The 16,007-nt window shown below is 37.0% G+C and overlaps 1 protein-coding gene across 2 annotated transcripts in view; it reads left to right on the top strand.

The window, feature by feature from the left end:
* Nucleotides 1–3,089: 3,089 nt before the first annotated feature.
* The window catches only part of nrip2 (nuclear receptor interacting protein 2), a 73,431-nt gene continuing 60,513 nt past the window's right edge, over nucleotides 3,090–16,007 (top strand). For both annotated transcript variants that reach the window (XM_066724636.1, XM_066724637.1), the window contains exon 1: nucleotides 3,090–3,465. In XM_066724636.1, coding sequence (XP_066580733.1) covers nucleotides 3,310–3,465 — 156 coding nt within the window. In that variant the 5' untranslated portion in view covers nucleotides 3,090–3,309. The remainder of the gene's footprint in view (nucleotides 3,466–16,007) is intronic.

A 16,007-nucleotide genomic window follows, 5' to 3' on the forward strand; every position in this document is an offset into this window, starting at 1 on the left:
TGTTCAAAAGGTCAACTTGCTTGACAGAATTCCCATTATTTTGCAGAAGTACATTTTGAGATTTATTGGTAGGCAACAATAAAATAACAATGTATTTCTGTAACTTTAGTTTCCCTAATAAGAATGCTAAACAATAACTAAATAAATAAGTAAAACACCATTTGAACATTTCCTTTTCATCTGAGCAAATATCAAGTATTAAATCTTGAATGTAATCCTAATTTAAAATATCAAACACCAGACACTTATTGCTTTAAAAATAATATTCAAAACCAGGGCTCTCAACATAGTCCCTATAATTATAATCATAATTATTCCCCATTTCACAGCAACAAAATACTTAAAAAATGTCTAGATCAAGAACCTTGTGCCACACAATTTTCCTACATAATTTTGATGCTCTGTAAAAAGATCCAGCTATGTAATTCAATGCATTTTGTACATTTTTTATTGAAGCCAATTTATATGCCCTGTGATTTGTTCTGTGCTGTTATCTGTGATATTTTATCTTTGTTTTTTATAATCTCTCCACTCCCACATGAGTGGAATTAATTAATTTATCACCATGTAGGTTTTTAATGTCATGTTAGATATTGATTATTCATATTATTATTATTGTTTTGAAAGGGTAGGAGAGCTACTCTTGAGCTATCTGGATTCTGGCCTACCTACATTTTCTCTTCCAGATTGATTTAGTTCCTCACTTAATAGTTCCTAAACTGCTGTATAGTGTCTTGCACAAAGTTACTCTTCGGTGCAACCCAAGAAGGTATCACATTATCATGTAGGTAGATTAAGTGAGAGCTCTCCAATGAAATAAATCACTTTGGGATAAAAGTTTGAACCACGCCAACACACCACACCAGAAAATGCCAAAATACCTGTCAGCACAAGATGCTTCCATTATACTAAACCAAGAGTCTCACACCCTGGTTCATGCTTCTATCCTAGCTACAGGTTTTCATTCAATCTAGGCTCAAAATGCTTATTTACACACTTTTTTAGTTAGATAATCAAGATTGTGATATTTAGTCATTGATTGAATGCTCTGTGCACCAGAGCAACAGAGGACTGCATTAAAAGATACAGTTTTGAAACATGTCTGAACATGACTGTGTTCAGCACCCCTTCAAGACTGACAAAACAAATAGAGACACTTAAACTTAGATTTCTTATGAAGTTATCACAGTCCATAGGACTGGGGGAGACAGGGAAGCTGAGGACCCCAGTGCAGAGCATGGTAGAGGTGGTCAAAAACAAGCAGAGGCAAGTACTGGCAAGGCAGGGCAAATGAAGGCAAGGCAAGGTGTTGTCGCGGTCACAAGCAACGTTCGATCAATTGGGCAACCAGTGTGTCAGGGGCAATCCAGAAGCCAAAGTCACAAGGAGTCAGCTGTGGAAACCAGGAGATCAAAACAAAGGGAAATGCTCAGAGATTATACTTCACAGTGAGTGAGAGCCAGGGAGGGGTTTAAATAGGGAAGCAGAAGACCTGGATGATGGGGAGCATGTGCGTGGTAAGAAATCAGGGTGATTGCTGTGATGATTGAGTGATTGCATGCAGGGAGCTGGGAGAGGAGACAGGTATGGATGAGGCAATGGCAACCTCTGGTGGGGAACTGTGGAAGTGTTTAGACAGGCCATGACAAAAGTGCTATGAAGCTGATGTAATGTAAGCAAGATTTGATGTAGTAATGGATATATACAGTTGTATTTAGAGGTGAAACTGTTGCCATACAATTACATTGGTGCAATTCTGTGTTTAATTAAGTTTAATAAACCTACGTCTATGACGTTATCATTGATACATAAGTATAGTTATTGAACAATATTGAACTAAGCACATCACCAAATAGCATTATCATAGTATAGTTCCCACTGTGCAATGTCTCACTATGCTAAATAAAAAATATGAAGTTATTGAAAGGGGCATTGGAAGGGTTGTTTGCTCAGTCAATATAAGTGCCTGTCAGCCAAAAACTGTGTTTCCTGTGAAATTTCAATTCATGCCATCTCATTGATTTAGATTTTCAGCAGCACTGGTAGTTGTGACCTGAAAAATCAATGTGAATCATTCATCCACTTACCATACAGTGTTCCCCTGGTCCTGCACAGGACTAAGACAGATGAAATCAGTACATGGGGTGTAATGCAGTGAGGAACCTTCTGCTTATAGGGGTTGTGCTTTGATGTACTGCATATTGAAGGGATAGCCTAGCTTTTCCAATCCATTGCTGTGCATGTCTTTAATACACCTAGCTGCTTATAGTATATCTACATGCATTTAAACATGGTTTACTATGATTTCTCCATTGTTCTGCAGTGGTTAGCTATGGGTTCAACATGCATTCACTGTGCTTTACTACACCCTTTAAGGGTGCACTATTGTAAACAGGCTTTTAAAATGTTTATTATAGTATTGCATTTGCATTCCCATGGTCCAATATTATAAAGCACAGTGAAGGCATGTTGAACTCATAGGAAAAAAATATGGTCAATTTGCCAAGGGAAACTTATATTAGGACAGGATAAAATTAGCTCTCAATAATTCAGTTTGTCTGCTTCTACCAACAACACACACTAGTACATTGGAAGGTAAAGTATTCGGCTTTCTCCAAGTGTATAAGTTAGCATAACTTACATGAACACAAATAATGCTATTAATGTCTTTAAGATACCAGAGATGGATGATTTATTTATTTTTAGCAAAAATATAATTTAAAGAGAATATCATCATAACCAAAAAATTGAAGGTCAAGTAATTAGAAATATTGTACCTTTAAGACACATAAAATATGGTACCCTCCTAGCTATTTCCCATGTTGTCCTCTTTTTTATCATGAGGGAATTGTGTGTAGCCATTTGTTGGTTACCTGTTTTCCTGTGGAGGGCAAGGGGTTAAAGAGCAGTGGATAGACATTGTTTTCCACACCAATGCATTTTCCCCCTCCTGGTGTTGAGTAATTTATGGAAATTTGTTCATGACGTAAAAGTGATGGGAGGGGAAGTGAGATGGAAAGAGTGGAGGGGGGTTGGATTGCAAAGAAGCACATCTTCAGAGCTGCAGTAGAGAGAGAGAGAGAGAGAGAGAGAGAGAGAGGGAGAGAGAGAGCACTGTTTGCATCTGCAGCACAGCAAGGACAAGTTGCAAATAGAGAGAGAGACTGAGGGAGACTGAGAGGCAGAGAAACTGATCAAGCTAAAGGAGGGCTAAAGGAAAGGATTATAGCAAAACAACAACAATAATAATACATTAATAATAATAGTAGCATCAAGACTTAGGGAAGTGAGCTGCAAGAATAAATCATCATGACCGACTCCAAGAAAAGTGATATGGAAATCCAGGACAAAGCTATTTTGCACCAGCAGCGACGTCTCAAGCAGGCCACCCAGTTCACACACAAGGATTCTGCCGACCTCCTTCCCCTGGATGGCCTAAAGAGACTGGGCACTTCCAAAGACCTGGTGAGCATCCCTTAACACCCCCTCCCACCCCACACCACCCTCCCTCCTTTCCCCCCACCGCCACCCTCCCTCAAAGAACAGGGGGGTAACAGTGAGAGCTGCAGCTCCTCTACCTCTGCTTAGACGGAGACCTCTACATATTGCATACTATGCAGTGTGGTCTGCTGTAAAAGGTCTGTAGACTTAAAAAAAAATATGTTTAAAAATTATATTTTATTGGAAAACCATGTTCCTCGTATATAGCTACAGGTTTGTTTGTTTTTTGTACTTTTGCTAAATAAGGGATATTACTGTTTAAAGATGTCTTAGTGATCTGTAAAGCTGTCTGAAAATTAAAGGAAAATATTGTGGCATACATATGATCACATATGATCATTGCATGAATTTCATACTTAAAATGCTGGCTTCAAGCATAGTTTGGTTTAAAAATACATAAGCAAAGATACTAGCCAATATGGTTGTATATTGCTATGTATCATCTACCTTATTTATGTGCCTTTATGTCAACAGATAGAGAGTTTGTGCTGTACTATTAATGTGCTATGAATAATTTCCCAGCTGCTGTTTTGTTTATTTTCCAAGAGGGTCATAAAGGGCTTTTTTGGTCAACTTTGTTTTGCAAATAAGCCACAGTATATGATAGTGTTGCTATCTTCCTGCCCTACTAAAGAATTAATTAAAATGAAACCAGAGAAAATGACTATCATTTTAGTATTTTAGTTTTGTTTTTGGAAGGCAAGAGATCATTATGCAAAAAGGGCCTGTTTGATAATCAGTATCGAAATGTTTGGCTCACATGATGAATTAAGAGTCTTACATTAATTAATATTCATACATACATTAGAGTTCATTAAAGCACATTGGACATTTGACTTGCAGATATGTTTCATTCAATCAGTTTTAGAATTGTATGATTAAAATCCAATGTGCTGTCAGGGCCTTTATTTTCTAAAATGTCTTCATTTTGGAAAAAGTAAAATTACCAAACTTACTTTTACTATCTTGAAAATCTTCAGCTTTATTTTATTTTCAGATTATTTTAGATAGTACTTAAAAGTATTTAGATAATACTTTCCATCAAAGAGTAAATTGTGACTTGTGGGCAGTGCTGTGCTTGTTACACCATAATACGTAATACAACTTCCATTTTACTTTACCAAACAAAAATTCTGCAACCTGTAAAAGGCATGGCGAAACCTAAGTGGGAAGGTAAAATAAATCACTTGTTGACAAATCCAGAGCTGGTATTGTGAACTCTTTAAAGGGGGCGAAAACCAATGTTAAAAAGGCAGTGATAGAAAACATTTCTGCATTTGTGTCTTTTTCTGCATTCCACCTCTAGGTATTAAATTCCACACATCTCCTTTTGTTTTATTGACAGTAATAAGAATAAATGTTTTTATAAAAACCAGTAATATGTCCAAATTAATACTGAAACTTGCTTTAAAGTTAAATTATTTTATTAATTTTATTTTATTACGTTTTTTCTATGCATGGGCTTTGTTCATATATATATATATATATATATATATATATATATATATATAATTATATATATATATATTTCTTTAGCATATGTATACATGCAAGGACAGCACAAACATGTTTAATCAAAAATAAATGTAATTGTATGGTAAAAATATTATTTAGCCAAACTGAATGAGGCACCATTATTTTAAAGCTATCCTAACCTGTATAAGTCCTCCATTTAGTTCATTCTGTCTAGCAATACATATAGGCTGCATGCCTAGATATTATTTTAGGGGAGACATTATGTACCGAATCAGTTATGCACCATGTGTATGCCATTGTTGATGGCATGACATAACTTGTTAGAGTCACCCAAGCTAAAGGTGGTACAAAGGATTCAATAAATTGACAATAATAAATAATTGATATTCCCATACCCTACCCTAACTGTATATGTGCACTGTTCTGCCTGTTTATTCAACCTCAGTGAAATATGTGGATATATCACTGTATTCGGAGTGGTCTCAGAGATAACAGGAGGAGGTGGGAGATACGTATGCATTCAAATGCATTCTCTCTAGACAATATAGATTTAAATATGCATACGTAGCTTATAAATATTAGGAAAACAAATTGTGATGTCCAGGAGGAGGTGCTGTAGTTATAGTGAACAGTACATTTACTGGGTACTATTACTTTACATTTGTACTGTACCTGTTTGAAAAATATCCACATTTTAATAAAACTAATGGACGATACAGGGAGACCCCTCTAAAATGTACTTAATGGAATTTAGTTGTTACTCAGCATGCTGCAACATTTGGATTCAATGGATTTGTTTTGCATGACAACCTTTTATAATGTTTTTTATAGCATTAGATTTCACTTGATTTTAATTATTTAATAGTTACAGACTAGTTCATATAAGTATGCTCTATAATTGTAATGTATATTTTTTTAATAATAATAGCAAATAACACACACACACACACACACACACACACACACACACACATTATATACATACATACATACACATATATACATACACACAGTACTGTACAAAAGGTTTAGGCTGGTTTTGAAAAAATGCTGTATAGTAAAAATGCTTACATCAAGTATTGCATTTGTAAAATCTACATCAAATCAATATTTGGTGTGACCACCCTTTGCGTTCAAAACAGCACCAATTCTTCTAGGTACACTTGCACACAGTTTTTGAAGGAACTTGGCAGGTAGGTTGGCCCAACTTGGAGAACTAACCACAGTTCTTCTGTGGATTTAGGCAGCCTCAGTTGCTTCTCTCTCTTGGGGCCACACCATCACTTCCAGGACTCCTTGTTCTTCTTCACGCTGAAGATAGTTCTTAATGACTTTTGCTGTATGTTTGGGGTTGTTGTAATGCTGCAGAATAAATTTGGGGACAATCAGATGCCTCCCTGTTGGCATTGCATGATGGATAAGTATCGGTCTGTACTTCTCAGCATTGAGGTGACCATTCATTCTGACCAAATCCCCAACTCCATTTGCAGAAATGCAGCACCAAACTTACAAGGAACCTCCACCATGCTTCACTGTTGCCTGCAGACACTCATTTGTGTACCGCTCTCCAGTCCTTCGGTGAACAAACTGCCTTCTGCTACAGGCAAATATTTCAAATGTCGACTCATCAGTCCAGAGCACCTGCTGCCATTTTTCTGCACCCCAGTTCCTGTGTTTTTGTGCATAATTGAGTCGCTTGGCCTTGTTGCCACATCGGAGGTATGGCTTTTTGGCTGCAAGTCTTCCATGAAGGCCACTTCTGACCAGACTTCTCCGGACAGTAGATGGGCGTACCAGGGTTCCACTGTTTTCTGCCAATTCTGAGCTGATGGCACTGCTGGACATCTTCCGATTGTGAAGGGAAGTAAGCATGATGTGTTTTTCATTTGCTGCAGTAAGTTTCCTTGGCTGACCACTGCGTCTACAGTCCTCAGCGTTGCCTGTTTCTTTGTGCTTCTTCAAAAGAGCTTGGACAGCACATCTGGAAACCCTTGTCTGCCTTGAAATTTCTGCCTGGGAGAGACCTTGCTGATGCAGTATAACTACCTTGTGTCTTGTTGCTGTGCTCAGTCTTGACATGGTGTATGTCTTTTGACAGTAAACTGTTAATGATTGTGTTTCAACCTATATATTGAATTGATGATCATTAGCACCTGTTTGGTATAATTGTTTAATCATACACCTGACTATATGCCTACAAAATCCCTGACTTTGTGCAAGTGTACCTAGAAGAATTTATGCTGTTTTGAAGGCAAAGGGTGGTCACACCAAATACGGATTTGATGTAGATTTCTCTTCTGTTCACTCACTTTGCATTTAGTTAATTGATAAATATAATCTATTAACATGTCTATTTTTGAAAGCATTCTTACTTTACAGAATTTTTTCACACCTGCCTGAAACGTTTGAACAGTACTGTACACTCACCTAAAGGATTATTAGGAACACCTGTTCAATTTCTCATTAATGCAATTATCTAATCAACCAATCACATGGCAGTTGCTTCAATGCATTTAGGGGTGTGGTCCTGGTCAAGACAATCTCCTGAACTCCAAACTGAATGTCTGAATGAGAAAGAAAGGTGATTTAAGCAATTTTGAGCGTGGCATGGTTGTTGGTGCCAGACGGGCCGGTCTGAGTATTTCACAATCTGCTCAGTTACTGGGATTTTCACGCACAACCATTTCTAGGGTTTACAAAGAATGGTGTGAAAAGGGAAAAACATCCAGTATGCGGCAGTCCTGTGGGCGAAAATGCCTTGTTGATGCTAGAGGTCAGAGGAGAATGGGCCGACTGATTCAAGCTGATAGAAGAGCAACTTTGACTGAAATAACCACTCGTTACAACCGAGGTATGCAGCAAAGCATTTGTGAAGCCATAACACGTACAACCTTGAGGCGGATGGGCTACAACAGCAGAAGACCCCACCGGGTACCACTCATCTCCACTACAAATAGGAAAAAGAGGCTACAATTTGCACAAGCTCAACAAAATTGGACAGTTGAAGACTGGAAAAATGTTGCCTGGTCTGATGAGTCTCGATTTCTGTTGAGACATTCAGATGGTAGAGTCAGAATTTGGCGTAAACAGAATGAGAACATGGATCCATCATGCCTTGTTACCATTGTGCAGGCTGGTGGTGGTGGTGTAATGGTGTGGGGGATGTTTTCTTGGCACACTTTAGGCCCCTTAGTGCCAATTGGGCATCGTTTAAATGCCACGGCCTACCTGAGCATTGTTTCTGACCATGTCCATCCCTTTATGACCACCATGTACCCATCCTCTGATGGCTACTTCCAGCAGGATAATGCACCATGTCACAAAGGTCGAATCATTTCAAATTGGTTTCTTGAACATGACAATGAGTTCACTGTACTAAACTGGCCCCCACAGTCACCAGATCTCAACCCAATAGAGCATCTGTGGGATGTGGTGGAACGGGAGCTTCGTGCCCTGGATGTGCATCCCACAAATCTCCATCAACTGTGAGATGCTGTCCTATCAATATGGGCCAACATTTCTAAAGAATGCTTTCAGCACCTTGTTGAATCAATGCCACGTAGAATTAAGGCAGTTCTGAAGGCGAAAGGGGGTCAAACACAGTATTAGTATGGTGTTCCTAATAATCCTTTAGGTGAGTGTATATATAATATTGTTCAATTCTGTGCACTGCAGATCAATTTCCACTGTGACATACACATATAGTTATATTTGAATGAACAAACTTATTTTGAAACAGTCCTTTAGGTGAGTTTACTGGACATGAATTCAACCTATGGATAATGGTAAACATATACAGTGCTATGTTTGGAGTTTGGAAACTCATTGTGTAGTAGCAAAGCCTTCAGATCTAAATAAATAAATATGTTGATAGACTGACAGATAACTGTAAAAGAAAAAAAAAGTGTTATTTTTTATTGTTAAAGACGAGCTCTCACACTGCAATTGTGTATTACAAAATAAAATATTTAAAATAATGAATAATTAAACATGCTTGTGTTTACAAATAAAACAGGTAATTTGTCCATTACGGTGGTAGTGGCTGTTACCATCATGTTTTTATTTTTTTTCTATTCTTGAAAAGAGTTTAGGACTACAGTTAATATGACTCATATTGCCATAATGCAAGTAGCCTCTAGGACAAGTATGGGGAATTCCAATCCTCAAGGGCTGCAGGTGGTTTTAGTTTGACCTCAGGACTTAATTACTTAATTGGAGTCATTATAAGGATAAGAAGTCAAATCATCAGTTTATTTTACATCCTAATTAGTTGCTGATTGAAAGATACCTAGAAAGCCTGTGCGAACCGAGCCCTTGAGGACTGGAATTTCCTAGTCCTGCTCTAGGGGATCACTCTAATGTACTGGTTCTCAAGCCTGGTCTTCAAGTATTCTTGGCTACAAGTATACACAATTATGTGTAATTAAGTGTTTGTTGTCGTAGTGGCAAAAATACCTTGCTGTCACAGGGCTTAAACCTGAAATTGAGCATTTAGTTGACATACCTGGCATAGTATCATGGCATTGTTGGTATTGCTGTCTTTGAGGGGCATAGAAAAGCATATCTTTTGATTCTTGTGCATAATTGTGACACATTACATAAACTCTAAGTGATCTGGGAATACAAATATTGTAGTGTACCTGTAAATAGGAGACTATATTACTATTGTTATTGGATAAAACACAAAAAAATAAGCTTTTTAGACTATTGCACTTAACTACACCATGTTTGTGGAAACAATAGTTTTAACATGATATTTATTCACCCTGAACATGCCCTTCATTAAAATCTCAGATTTGGTTTGATCTTGAGAAGTGAGATTGAAAAACGATTAAAAAATCATCAGTGGAACACAACTTTGCCAATTCTATTGAATTGCTCTTGCAACTAATTATTCATTATTTAAAAGATCCTCAGCATCCGGACTAATTAAATAATTTAGGACCATTTATATAATTTAAGTACTGGTACAGGTTATGCACTAGTCCAGTCTGCAGAAGCCAAAGTTACCATCCCTTGTAGAACAAAAAGACAATTGGTTTGAGACTGGAATGAGTTTAGCACTCTGCTAAGAAAGAAAAAAAGAAAGAAAGAAAGAAAAGAAAGAATAATGGCCTCATGTCACAAATGACTGCTGCTAGCTAGATAAGCACACACTAAATTTATGTATGTATGTATTTTAAAGACAGAGACTTACTATCAGGGAATTTCCTTGCAGAATCATAGTGTGTGTATCTTTTGTTCTGGCTGGGGCTGCTAACTTATCTGATAACATGTAACGTCCTTACACTACCATTTGCTTTTAAATAGACTTTCATCTAATCATTAAGTAATTCATAATAATTGTTGACTTTGTATATATGTAGTACAGCTGCAAACCTATTGCAGTAATATGTGGTTATACCTTAAACTAGTGGATCAGTTAGTTTCAGACTGAAAATAACCCATTGAATTTATAAAGACTCATCTCAACAAATTAACTAGTGTCAGTGTACCCATAACCATAATAAGTACCCATAATCTGTATTTTTTTTCATTTATCTTCTTTAGACTGAGATTTATGAATCCACAAGTTGTGAAATTTTACTCAAAAACAGCTGCTGTTAACCAGATGTCAAGCAATTAAAGCGGGAAGGACAGAGTTCATATGCAACGTTGCTATGCATAGAATTCCCATGCTATTGATTCACAGATGGGGACAAGAGAGAATTACACATCGTTAACAGTATATTTGTATATTCTGCATTTCTAGTTTTAGTTCTGCAAAAGGTAAAGGAGAAATGTATGAACTTGTTCTTGCATGCAGTGTAAATCGGACATGCAATGTTTGGTTATAAAATAAAGGAAATACATTAAAATGTTTTTTTGGAATCCAACTCAATATCAACACCAATGATAAAAAGAGCAGAACAAAGACCACTGCCAGATGCCAGATGGCCACCCCTGGGTGTAATACTCAGTTCTCCCATATACTTTGCCCAGGCACATTTTTCCTACATAATAGCTCCTTGGTGTCTGTATGATTGGCAACCTCTTTCCAATTTCCTCAGATACATTGCCAATTAGGCTGCATGGAGGTTTTTGTGTAATTGTGATTTATTAGCTACTATCAACTCTTGCAATAATGTTTATGGAATGGCAAATTAACAGCAAAGTACTTGTCGTAAGCAGAATAGATTTCAAGAATCATTATTGTGTGTCTGGCAGTGAGCATGCTGTATAATTTACAAGTGTATTTAGTTCACTGAGTTAACAGAATCTTTGGCAACTGAATTAGAGAACTTGTTTCCAAAAAAAAAATATACAGATGTAGTTTAAAATATTTACTATGAATTTAAAACAAGGATTTTTTTTTTTTTCTGACTTGGGTGTAGTTTTGGGACTGAGCTGATTTTGTAAGAATCATGGGTGTAGACCTGCATGTATTATGAGATATCAAACCATCTTTTCTAACTTGGTGCATTTGACCATAGGACTTGGAAGTTAGTTCACAAAATCATTAAATGTAGTTCATGGTATGTGAAAATCTGTCAATTACAAAATACTTACCTTATGCCCAGTCAGTGGGTATGACACTCATTACTAATGTGTAAAAGTTTATGTTCAAAACCCCATACAGCCCAAGTTTGGCAGTGTTACAGTGAAATGGGCTGTAATAAGATCAAATAATACACTGAGCTGAACTAGAGCACAACCTTTGCGGCCAAGGAGGGGAGTCAGAAATTATGTAAAAAACACCCAAATATGTTTACTGTAAAAATTCCAGTATGACACTTTATAGTAACTCCTATGTTATTCTAATAATGATGGCAACTTCCTGCCATTTTTCCATTTTACAGATGTTTTCATTATTTATTTATTTTCAATGTAGTATGGAAGCATGTAGAGATACCAGTATGTAACATTTTCAGTTAAGCTATATCAGTAAGCTTTTGACAGTTGTTTTATTGGTTTCTCCAAGGAAACACTGTCACAGCCGCATGGACAGAAATGCAAGCAACAATTTTGTCTGCAGTACAAAAAAAAAGATTCAAGGCATCTGAGGCAAGGTTCAGTCTTACACTAATTTAAAAGACACATATAGCTTAATATATAGTGGAATTCCTATTTTTGAAATTTATAATAATTCAACGTGTTTAACATGGGTGTTTGTTGTAGTAGGCCTTCAGTGTAAGTATACACAATTAATTTTGCAAAGGAGGAACTGCCAGAAACCTGAACTGTATGAGGTAGCTTGAACTGTCCAACATTGTCCAAAATGTGCTAAATAAAAGTTTGTTTCTTTTTCCATTATCAATAATAAGTATTTTAGTAGAATTTTGTATTAATATTCATTGTGATGAAGGGGCTGCACTGTAAAGGGCTATAAACAGTGTTTATCATAGAATGTAGACATGCTCTCAGTAAAGACTTTGTATTTAAAATAATCAGCCACATTATTATATTTGTATAAAGTATAGAAAGTTTAAAAAATAATAATGTTAAACATCAAGTCTTCTGAATTGTATTTGTAAGGATCATACTACTTTGGCAGTATTTATGCTTTTTATCTTGTACACTGATAACCGCCATGTGTTCCAAGCTTAATTAAGCACACTGTGTACAAATTACTATTAAGAAAAATTAAAATTAACAAATGCTACACAGAAAACAAATAATATTGTGATACCGGCACAGTACACAGGCATGTGGGTGTCGGATAATATTGAACTTCATACATTTACCCTAAAAAACTACTTAGATTCAGAGACCATAAAATTTGGTGTAAAAAAATGTAATTATATCTTAATACCTCAATTTAATTTAAATATGAATTATAAAATACAGTATGAAGAACTGCATGTTTTTCCCTGTGTCTGTGTGACGGTTTTAGTCCCATGGGACTCTGCTATACCTAGAAGAATAATCTGATAAGAACCAGTTTCCCCCAGGGATATGGGGCTTGATACATTTCACAAGACCCCCTTATATTAAACATTACATTTGCCTTTTATTTTCTTAGATTTAACCATACATAGGTCTCCCTGACCTGTTGTGAGAAACCGAATTTCCCCTCATCACGGGACAGTCATGTGGGCACTGTTATCTTTCTCTCCTGTCTGCTGTGGATAAAATACTTTTTTAAGACTGTTCTTGAGATTGCCTTTTGAACACCTCTTCCGTGCAGCTGTTTGCAATAAATTCCTTTTGATTGAAAATACATCTTGCTCTGGATTATTTCGACCCTTCACAGTATATAACTTAAATATAGTAAATTAACATTAATAAAGATGTCTTTTATGAGGCATAACATAAGACATAACATGCAAAAAAATTGGCTTAGATGTCATGTGACATTTTATACTTCCGTACCTCTTACATTAGTAAATCCCATGCTCTCTTTTTATTTAATTCACATTTTCACGTGAGATACGGGTCATGTGGGAACTGGTGTGTGTAGTGTAAGGTACACTTATAAATTTCAATTAAAGAAGTGAATTTATAGTATCACCTTATCACGAATCCTGGAATCCTGGACACAGACACCAATTCCAAAGATATAAATTGTCAAATTTATTCAAAAACAAAGACTAAATGTAGCACTACACTAATTATACAAAAGGGAAAAACTAATTAAAATTCAACTCTAGATCAACAAATCAAAGACAAATCACTTCCGTGACCAAATCAAAGACCATGGGATCGCATATAATAACACACAAATCGTTAAACAAAAAAGGTTATAAACACATTGACTACAGTACCGGTTAGTAAGACGAAGGTGAGTCTCTCTTTAGTATTGTTAGTCAGACATTAAATAACTATGCAGGTTAGTATTTATGTCAGGTAACTTCTCGTTATATATATATCAGTCTCATTTACGTTTAGGTGCCGAGAAAGATCCTATCATTACTTGTTACCACAATTTCCCTTAACTGATTATTATTCAATGATTAAGGATAGGCAGGGCCACCTATAATCTGGTGTCTATTAACTTGTGTCAATTTCAGACTAAACAGTTAAACAGGAATGAGAAGATATTTCTCGGCGTTGATAGATTTTATTTCTAAAATTATCAACAAAACAGTTTAATGCAACACACATTTATATTTAAGAAAACTAAATGATATTACACATTCTAGAGTTATGAATCACAGATTAACATTTCTAATTGATTTCTCAAATGTCATGAATGATGAACTCCAAACTGTTAAACTTATCTGAACTTCGTCGCAGAGAGGCCTCTCTGTCTTCGGGCTCAGATAACAGCACACGGCACGAGGTCTGTGTGGTTTGGAACAAAGGCAGTCCGGTTCGGCTTTGTCCAAGAACTTCCATTCAGTTGATGCACCTGGAAGTTGGGGTTTCGCGAAAGTAGAGTCTTTTCCAAACAGATTTTCCACTGGTTTGAAGGCTCCAAGGTTGTGCACAAAATCTTCTTGGCAAGCGGGGTCTCTCACCGTACTTATCTGAAGACAAAGTCTTTGAGGAAAGCAGGGCCCTGTTTGGTTCCAAGGGTCAAGTTTCTTAAGACTCAAATAGCTATTTAAATGACTGACACTTTCGTATTCAGTCGACTTAGTCAATTGTCCAGCTGTAAAACTCCACTGATCAGGTGGGCACAGGCGGGCAGGTGCAGTCTGTAAAGTTCTTTATTTAATAAAGTCCTTTAAAAGAATTCTTCGTACGGCTCAATCTCCTTCTCCCAGTTTAACTCTTCTGTTGCCGGCAAAGACTTGGTTGGTTTCTGGTTCCGGTTTGGGCAACAGAGCTACAAGTTGAGCTATGGCATGGAGTTTCTGGTTCAGGTGAGAGAGAGAGAGAGAGAGAGAGACCATGCGCTGTTCTTTATATGCCTGTCAGATCAATAGGCGATTGGTTCTTGAGTTTTTGAGATTGGATTTCGGTTTCAGCCCCCAGTGTCCTATTGGAGGGGGGGTTGATTTATGACTGTTGTCAATCCATGCCATCTTTTGGAAATGCTGGTTGGCCCGGGTTCGTAGCTCTGTCGGGATTTCAGCTCTTGTCCATTTCAAAGAGTTTTTATTACCTACAGGCCCCCTTCCCCAGACATCTCACAGCAGGATTCCAAACTATTTGGCCTATTCTCGGTGCCATCCTCCCAAAACTGTCACTTTGATGTAAACCAGTTCCACACTTTAAGGAAATCTGATAACTTTGGGGGGAGAGGTCTTCTTTAGATCAGTGCTTCAGCTCAGAGCTAAAAGACTCTTATCAAAATACACCCAACATAATGCTACATGTGTTTTTTTATAATTGAGCATGTTGTTTGTGTTCATCCTGGCCTGTTGTTGGCTGAAAACCTGTTTTTCCTGAATTTATGATTCAAATGTCCACAAACATCATTACTTCATTAGTCAGAAATTGTGCATGTAAAGTGCTGAGATCTTTGTGGAACCCATTCCATGCATTGAATGACTCAAGCTTCTGCTTTCCTTTTTTCCCTATTACTATTTATTTATTGTTTTTAATTAGACTATTATTCTACTTCTATAAAAAAAATATATATATATATATATATATACACTCACCTAAAGGATTATTAGGAACACCTGTTCAATTTCTCATTAATGCAATTATCTAACCAACCAATCACATGGCAGTTGCTTCAATGCATTTAGGGGTGTGGTCCTGGTCAAGACAATCTCCTGAACTCCAAACTGAATGTCTGAATGGGAAAGAAAGGTGCTTTAAGCAATTTTGAGCGTGGCATGGTTGTTGGTGCCAGACGGGCCGGTCTGAGTATTTCACAATCTGCTCAGTTACTGGGATTTTCACACACAACCATTTCTAGGGTTTACAAAGAATGGTGTGAAAAGGGAAAAACATCCAGTATGCGGCAGTCCTGTGGGCGAAAATGCCTTGTTGATGCTAGAGGTCAGAGGAGAATGGGCCGACTGATTCAAGCTGATAGAAGAGCAACTTTGACTGAAATAACCACTCGTTACAACCGAGGTATGCAGCAAAGCATTTGTGAAGCCACAACACGTACAACCTTGAGGCGGATGGGCTACAACAGCAGAAGACCC

The sequence above is a fragment of the Amia ocellicauda genome, chromosome 15, assembly GCF_036373705.1.
Source record: "Amia ocellicauda isolate fAmiCal2 chromosome 15, fAmiCal2.hap1, whole genome shotgun sequence".
NCBI lineage: Eukaryota > Metazoa > Chordata > Actinopteri > Amiiformes > Amiidae > Amia > Amia ocellicauda.